Consider the following 8,691-nt stretch of genomic DNA (forward strand, 5'->3'; position numbering starts at 1 on the left):
TCTGTATTACATAAGACTATAGGTGGAAGCCGGAACCACATCCAGACCTTCAGAGACAGGAAATTTTCCACTTGAAAGGACAAGCAGACCAGCCTGGAGCAGCTAGAAAACCAGAAGATACTTCTTGAAAGAAAGACCTAAAGGAAAAATACAAAACAATAAGGGTATTCTGACTGTTACCACAAGAACAAACAAGTTGCTTGCCCAGGAAACATCAAGGCAAGCCCCTTTCCAAGACTAAGACTCAATGGGAATACATGCTCTGATTGGTGACCACGCTCGTCACTGATAAGGGGAAGTGAGGGAAAAACAACAATGAAGTGGCGAGCCAAGCCCTACAACAGTGAAGTGTCCAGCTGATAAAAAGAGAGGGCATACGCACAAGAACACCCACACTTGCAGATAATACCCACTTGACCTGGCTTCAACGACTGGATGATCAGAGCTCAACCAGAAGAAGAAAGTAGAGGAAAAAAAGAGTAATCTGATGCAATTTGATGAACTTGACCTACACCTATGGAAGCAGTAGCCCAAAAGAGGGACCAAGTCCTTACAGCAAGAATCATTCCCACCCCCTCCACACACAGAGTAGACAGGGATGGGCAACTTGGACATTGGCTACCCAAAATGGGGGGCGGGGGGGCAGAGGACTACAAAGGCAAGAAGTGACTGGCTTACAAGCTTTCAAGAGGGAACCTAGAGACAGGGGGCCTGGAGGAAGGCAGAATCTCCAGTGAGTAGCATCTAATCTGCCTAGGCGGAGTTGATTAAATGAAATGCAGATGGGTCTTTTGTGATACAATAGTGAATAATTGTTATCAGGACTGATTGTGAAGGTTGGAAATGTAAAGGTAGACGTTTTATAGCAAGGAAGGAAATGATTAACTTTTCAGTCTAGGAGCAGAGGTTCCTAGGACCATCAACGGAGAAGAGCCGAGAGTGGGACCCTACCCAGAGAAACAGTGATGCCTGAGATGGAGGCAGAGACAATGACGTGGAGCGATGGAGCAGCTGGGGGCTTTAGATCCACAGAGGGAGAGCGACTGTGTGCTGAAGACTGGGGTGGGGGAGACGCGGGGGGAGAGTAGTGTAAGGGGCAGGCTTGCAGGGTATACCCTTTGGTTGGTTGATGATGCATGGAGGGTATTGTAACCATGGCAATGATACAATGTACGATAGAATGAATGTAAAACTAATGTTCTCTCATGTAAACTATCATATAACAATAAAACACTAAAACAAAACAAAACAAAAAACCGGGGGAGTAGTTAATTGTACAGTCTAGAAACAGAGGACCCTAGGACCATCAAGGGAGAAGAACACAAACGGAATGAGGGACCTTATCCAGAGAAGCAGCGACACCAGAGATGGAGACAGAGATGGGGACATGGAGAGAAGGAGCAGCTGAGGACTAGATTCGTGGAATGAGAGGGACTGAGAGCTGGTGGCCAGGAGGCAGACTTGCAATGTGCCCTTTGGTGGTTTAAATTATTATATATGCCTGACTGTTTAAAAAAACAAAAAGAGCTAAAATGAATAGAGAGAAATACTGCTAACTGATGGTACATGGAGGGGATTATAATCACTGTAATGAAACAAAGTATAGGATTTGTTGAATGTAAAACTGATGATTTGCCCTGTAAACAATTCACAATAAAAACTTAAACAAACAACAAAAAAGTTACACTGGAAAAGGAGGTTTCCTGAGGAGCCTCTGTATTACATAAGACTATAGGTGGAAGCCTGAACCACATCCAGACCTTCAGAGATGGGACATTTTCCACTTGAAAGGAAAAGCAGACCAGCCTGGAGCAGCTAGAAAACCAGAAGATACTTCTGGAAAGAAAGACCTACAGGAAAAATACAAAACAATAAGGGCAGTCCGACTGTTACCACAATAACAAGCAAGTTGCTTGCCCAGGAGACATCAAGGCAAGTGGTCGGGTCCACTCAGTGCAAATCCACTTCCAAGATTAAGACTCAATGGAAATACACGCTCTGATTGGCAACCACACACATCACCCATAAGGGGAAGTGACCGAAGAACATCAATGAAGCAGCGAGTTTAACCCTACATGGTTCAGCAGACTACTGTGAACCCGGGTGGAGACCTGGTCGGCCAGCAGTGAGGCAAGACCTGGGGACTCATGGGCTCAAAGTCAATGGCACAGCCACAGAGGACTAGAATGGAGAGTGAGGTGACCAGCTGATAAGAAGAGGGCGGGCAGATGCAAGAACACCCATACTTGCAGATGATACCTACTTGACCTGGCTTCAATGACTGGATGAACAGAGCTCAACCCGAAGAAGAAAGAAGAGGAAAAAAGCGTCATCTGATACAATTTGATAAACCTGACCTACACCTATAAATGCAGTAGCTCAAAAGAGGAAACAAATCCCTGCTGCAAGAACTATTCCCACCCCCTCCACACAAAGAGTAGACAGGGATGGGCAACTTGGACATTGGCTATCCAAAATGGGGGGAGGGATACAAAGGTAAGAAGCAACTGGCTTACAAGCTTTCAAGAGGGAACCTAGATCCAAAGGGTGTGGAGGAAGGTAGAGTCTCCAGTGAATAGTATCCAGTCTGTCCAGGAAGGGCTGATGAAATGAAATGTGGATGGGTCTCTTGTGATGCAATAGTGAATAATTGTTATCAGGACTGATTGTGAGGGTTGGAAATGTAAAGGTGGACGTTTTATAGCAAGGAGGGGAGTGAGTAACTTTTCAGTCTAGGAGCAGAGGGCCCTAGGACCATCAATGGAGAAGAGCGGAGAGCGGGACCCTATCCAGAGAAGCAGTGAGGCCTGAAATCAAGGCAGAGAAGATGACGTAAAGAGATGGAGTGACTGGGGACTTGAGATCCAGAGAGGGAAAGGGGCTGTGTGCTGAGGACCATGGGGGGTGGAGGGCAGGCTTGCAGGGTATACCCTTTGGTTGGGTAATGATGCATGGACAGGATGGTAATTATGGCAATGAAATGATGTATGATAGCATGAATCTAAAACTAATGCTCTCCCATGTAGACTATCACACAATTGACAATAAAACATTTATTTAAAAAAAAAAAAAGTTATGCTGGAAAAAGTAATACAAATCTTAGGGGAAAAGCAATCTGAAATGACTACCCTTCACAAATTAGTCAGTATGCTGGTTAACTATGTGAATGTCACAGTCGAATTATAGGGTAGATGATCCCGGTAAAACTCAGAGCATCCATCTCTAAGGGGTGCTAACCATACAGCACTTTCTTGTGACTTAACAGATGCGGCTCCTTGGCAGTGAGAATATAAAATGACATGCCTTCTTCCAGGTGAATGTAGCTTATGCTGTGTGCACAATGCAGCAAATAGACAGTAGGATGGAGCTCAGCCCCCACTGAACCCATTGATGAAGCATCCTTGTGCATTTACCTCTTTACAAGACATCTGCATATTTGGAATGAATGCTTGGTGGGGCTGAGACATCCAGGTAGCTGTAAATGATCACTTGTCTGCCTCGGTAGCAGATGATTCTGCTTAAGTATCTGGGGTACAAAGCTTGAGATCAGGTAACAGGGGAGAGGCTGAAAGTCACGCAGGCTGTCCCTGACAGCCCTCACCCTCAAAGTTCTACTGTACTGAATGGGTGGTTCTAAGTTAGTTGTTGTTAAGTGCTGTCCAGTCACATCTGACAAACAGGGGCCCTGGAGTCTGCCTATGGTGCGCTGTGGGTTAATGAGCTGGAACTGCAAACTCAGTTTGAACCACAAGGTCAGCAGTTCAAGCCCACCAGTCACTCCTAGAAACCATAGCCAGGGTCGCTGTGGGTCAGAACCTACTCAACCCACAACAACACCAACAGTTTCAGAGGAATGACTGGTTAGTTTGAACCGTAGACCTTGTGGTTAGTAATCCAGAGCTTATACTACAGCGCCACACAGGGACTCCATATCTTCTAGGAATTCATGACATGAGGGAACTTCTGGCTACACCGTTGTCATCTCCCTGGAATTTTAAGAGGCCAGGTATACAAAACACAGTGGGCACTCTACTGATCAGATGAGATACAGCCAGTTTCTGATCAGACCAGAACACAATGCATCGTCTACATGCCCCAAATGAATAAAATATATATATTCCTATTAAATTCTCATGTGTTTGAGTTTAAGCACCATGTCTACTATCTTTGGCCCCACAGAGACAAAGGTGGTGTTGGTGGAGGCGATTCAGATTCAGTGACCCTATGCCCAACAGAACCAACACTACTGGGTCCTGTGCCTGCCTCACAGTTCCTGCTACGTGTGAGCCCATTGCTACTGCCACTTTGTCACTACATCTCGTTGGGGATCTTCCACTTTTTCACCTACCCTCCACTTATGACTAGCAATGGAACACCTTATAAAATAGCGGAACAGGAAAAATAGTAGGGGCTCAATAACTAAAGGACTCCACAAGAGGATGAAGGTACAGGCTGGGGGAATAATATAGGCACTAGATACTATTCCATTTTTCACTTTGGTCCTCTCAATTCATAAAATTCGAACAAGGGTTTATCCACCCAATGTCCTACCAACACCTCAAAGCATCCTCATAATCTGAATGTGAACCTCCAAAGCCGCTCTGGCCTGCTAGGGTGAAGGGTATGTTATCCCTTCCCTCCTTAGGAGAGAGCGGTAATTAGGTCACCTCAAAAGCTCATTGTTCCCAAGGTTGGCAGAGGCCAGATATATTTTTTTTACCGCCCGTACCCAGGCCAGAAGTAGCAAGGCTGGAGAAAATGGGTGAATCAATTAAAGTAACCCTGATGTTATTTTGGGAGGGAAGCTTGGCGAGCACTGCAGTGGAGGGTGAGAGAGAGGAGGCGTGGTGGCCTGTCCACCATGTGCCCGCGTGGTGACCCAGGCTGGCATGATCTGGCGTGTACTGGGCGGCATGGGTTCAAACCCGGCGTGCACTCGCGCGGCGACCGGCCGGCGGGAGCGGCGCCGGCGTAGGTGCGGCGCGCACTCGGCTAAGCCCTCCTAGTGTCCGGCCGCGGCGCGGCGGGGCCGGCGCTCCTGCAGAGGGAGCTATGCGCCCGCCCAGGCGCACGCACGGCGCCGCCCGCCGCTCCCTCTTGCAGCCGCCGCAGCCGCTGGGCCCGCCCGCCGGGGAGGGGCTCCCGGCCTCGCCGACAGCTGCTTCCTGCTTCCCGCACGTCCTCGCCGTGGCGCCGCTCGTCCAGTCGTACTAGCCCTGGCGGAGACCCATCGGCCCGCCGTGCCCGCTCGGCCCCTCTCCGCGCCCAGCCTCGTCCCGTGCCCAGCTCGCTCCACCCGCGTCCACTCTCGGAACCCCGCGCTCCCCACACTGCCTCCGGCCATGCTGTCCTTCCAGTACCCCGACGTGTACCGCGACGAAACCGCGGTAAGTAGCCCTCCTAGCGCCCACCAGGCTCCTGCCGCTGGGGCCGCGCCTGCCTCGCCGGCAGCCACCTACAGTTCCTCTTCCCGCAGCCCCTCGCCCCCTGCGCTCCTTCCCCTCCCCCTCGGCCTTTGTTTGCGAGAAACGGACCGGGGGGCGCAGGTCTCCTTAGGAGCCGCGGGGGCCTGGGTGGCGGTCACCTGATGGCGGTGGAACCTATGGTCAGCTGTACCCTGGCCGCTTTCTAAAAATCAATGAGGTCAAGGGCAGACGCCCGGGTAAGAATGGATGTCTTAAAGGGAGTGGAAAGACAGAAGGTGTCACTGTTTTTTGACTGGTGGAGGATATTGCTTAAATATGGTGGCAGGAGAAAGTGTGTACGCTGGTGTGCCTGTGTAGATGTTGTAAGATTTAAAAACAAAAGCAAAGTTTTAAAACTTAGAATTTTAAAGCCCTTAGCGTTGAAATTCATTCATTCGATTTTAAAGCGTTCATTGAGCGCCTAGTCTGCTCCTGTCCGGGTGCTGGGCGTTGGCGCTGGGAATGCAGATGAAGGCAGAGCAGTTACTCTGTAGTGCAGATCCAAGTTTTTTAATCTAGAAGAGCTGAAAGGAATGAGGGGAGGGGTTAATCTTTTTCAGATGAGTGCGTTTACCTAGTGCATGGATTGACCATCATTCACCTAAACTGCTGTTGAGATCCAGGAAGTCAATGCCAAGCAGACACCTTTTATGTGTAAAAATGAATTTGGCATTTTAAGAGCTGGATTGAATCCAAATGTTTCAGGCATGATTCTGTTACTTAATAGCTACATTTTTCATATGACTTCAAATGGAATCAGAATAAAAATATTCTTGTATACTTCACTTTTCATTTTTTCTGTTTATTGTAACTCAGTCTGTGCTAGAAAGTCTGTACTTGAAACACATCTCACTTTGGGGTGAAGAGTGCTGAGGCTTAAGAAGATATATTGTTTTAAATTAAGACTTCCAAGTGGCACTGTGATACATTCATACATTCGCTGGTACTTTGACCAGCCGCTATCTAGTAACTTTGTTTTTATCCGTCTGTCAACGGTTGTTTGTTTGTTTTTTCTCTCTTTAATTTAACCAAGCAGCCCAAGAAGCCCTGAAGTCCAGAAGGGTTGTTTCTTTTGATGTGTGGGAGTAAAGTGATCTTGCTGGAATGGAAGAGGACAGACTAGTAAGAAGACTTGAGCGCTAGTTCTGGTTTGCCACTTACTAGCTGGGCACCCTTTGGCACATCCCTTTGGGAGATAGGTCTATGGCCAGTCCTAATATTTCATATATGAGGTCTTTTTTCGCATATAAGAAATAATTAGGACTGACCATAGACCTGCTTGTGCAATGAGAATAGCATCGTTCATTTATTCACATGACAGTAGCTCTGTAGTCGGCCAACCTTTAGTAATGAAGCAGCCAGGGGACAGTTGACTATAGACCTGTGATTACCTTGGATGGAGTCTTGAGTTGTTTAGAGTTTTCACGACAAATACAAATATAAAGAACTACACATTATGTGAGTACTGATGTACTGCTGTAGGATAAGCACTGAACTGCTAGCCACAAGGTTGGTGGTTCAAACCCACTAGCCACTCTTTGGGGACTCTATACAGGGTCACTATGAGTTGGAACCACCTCGATGGCACTTAACACCACCATCACCCACTATGTAATTTAATAAGTGTAATTTTAGTTTAGTTTTGTTTCCGTGTATGTGTGTTGGTAGGAGGGTGGTAGGGTTGCATGATTCATTTTCCCCCATCTGGATAAACTCTTTTGGGATGTAAACAAAATTCTGTAGTTCATTTGCTTATGTTCAACAGTTCGTGGAAGTGTAGATTAGGGGTTTTATGAAAATATCAAAAAGGTGGTGGTTCCTGTCTGCGGAATAGATTCCAAGTTACGGTGACCCTAAACATAGAGTTTTCATGTCTGTGACCTTTTGGAAGCAGATCATCAGGCCTGTTTTATGACGTTCAGACCACCAACTTTTCTTCTAGTAGTCAAGTGGTCTAAGGTATACAGAGGCCTTTATCATTCTCCAGTATCTTCTGACCAAGGAACTCATGAAAACCATAACAGCATGGCCTTCTAAACAGCACACAGTGTACTGATGTCAATATTGATAGCCAACATGGAATATCTGATATTTCCTGCTTTAGGGTCCAAGTTACTAAGCCTAAAGTTTGACCTATGAATTTGTTCATCCTGTAGTTTTTTTTTATTTCTGGCATGGGTTTGTGTTTCTCCAGCATGTGCTGGAGATTGTGATAGCTCTCTGTCTCTCTCACTTACTTGACTTCAGCCATATGCAAAGTGGTCTCCTGATGAACTGTGCGTTAGGAGCATGAAGCCCTTTTGGTGGATTTCTGCCCCATCAGTCAGAAATTGGAAGCCATGACACTTCCTGTGTAAGCCCATTGGCTAGCCTTGAGAATGTTGCTATCAGGTAATTCAGGGGGAAGTCCTATGGGGTAGTTCTGCTGTGTTCTATAGGTTCACTATGAGTCAGAATCAGCTGGACAGCAATGGGTTTGGGGTTGACATGAGTTGCAGTCCTGGTAGAAGAGTGTATGGGATGAAATGAGAAGGAAGGGATTAATTAAGTTCCATCAGGAAGAGGAGATAATAAGTGAATTGAACTTGAAAGATAGCCAGTTGGGACATTCTTTTCATTCTCATTTAAATCAAATGATGGTGTTGTTGTTAAGTGCCATGGAGTTGGCTCACTCATAGACCCTGGGTAGGGTTTCCTGGGAGCAGCTGGTGGTGGTTTTGAACCACTGACCTTTCGGTTAGCAGTCCAGTGCTTATCCTACAGTTCCACACCATGCGTTCTTATTAAATCAAATACTGTGATTTTATTTCATTTACTGTTTAACTTTTTGTTATGAATTAGGTGAAGGTTTACAGAGCACATTATCAGGTTTCCATTCAACAATTCATGCACATTTTGGTTCATCTCATTAATTGCAGTGCCCCCAAAGGAATGCCACTTCCGCCCTGTGTTTCCTGTTTCCATTCCATCTTCTTTCCCAATCCTTTTGAGCAGTTGGGACATTTCTTGACCTTGTGACTAAAAATCATAGTTATGCAGGGCTGGACAGGTGTGGCACTCCATTTGTTTGTAAAATGGCAGGAAATCTGTTGTGACCAATGGTTTGGGCCTGGGTGGATAGGGCTGGAAAACTGAGTGGGACCAGGCTTGTAATAGGCCCTGGGTGCGGTGTGTTGTTGTTGTTGTTAAGTGCCGTCGAGTCGGTTCCGACCCATAGCGACCCTGT

General features: G+C 46.8%; 1 protein-coding gene across 1 annotated transcript in view; it reads left to right on the forward strand.

Annotated features, from left to right (window-relative positions):
* The first annotated feature begins 5,342 nt into the window (after positions 1–5,342).
* PREP (prolyl endopeptidase) overlaps positions 5,343–8,691 on the forward strand; it is a 154,061-nt gene continuing 150,712 nt past the window's right edge. The window contains exon 1 of the mRNA XM_006839965.1: positions 5,343–5,387. Coding sequence (XP_006840028.1) covers positions 5,343–5,387 — 45 coding nt within the window. The remainder of the gene's footprint in view (positions 5,388–8,691) is intronic.

Source organism: Chrysochloris asiatica, unplaced genomic scaffold (assembly GCF_000296735.1).
Source record: "Chrysochloris asiatica unplaced genomic scaffold, ChrAsi1.0 scaffold00027, whole genome shotgun sequence".
In the NCBI taxonomy this organism is placed as follows: domain Eukaryota; kingdom Metazoa; phylum Chordata; class Mammalia; order Afrosoricida; family Chrysochloridae; genus Chrysochloris; species Chrysochloris asiatica.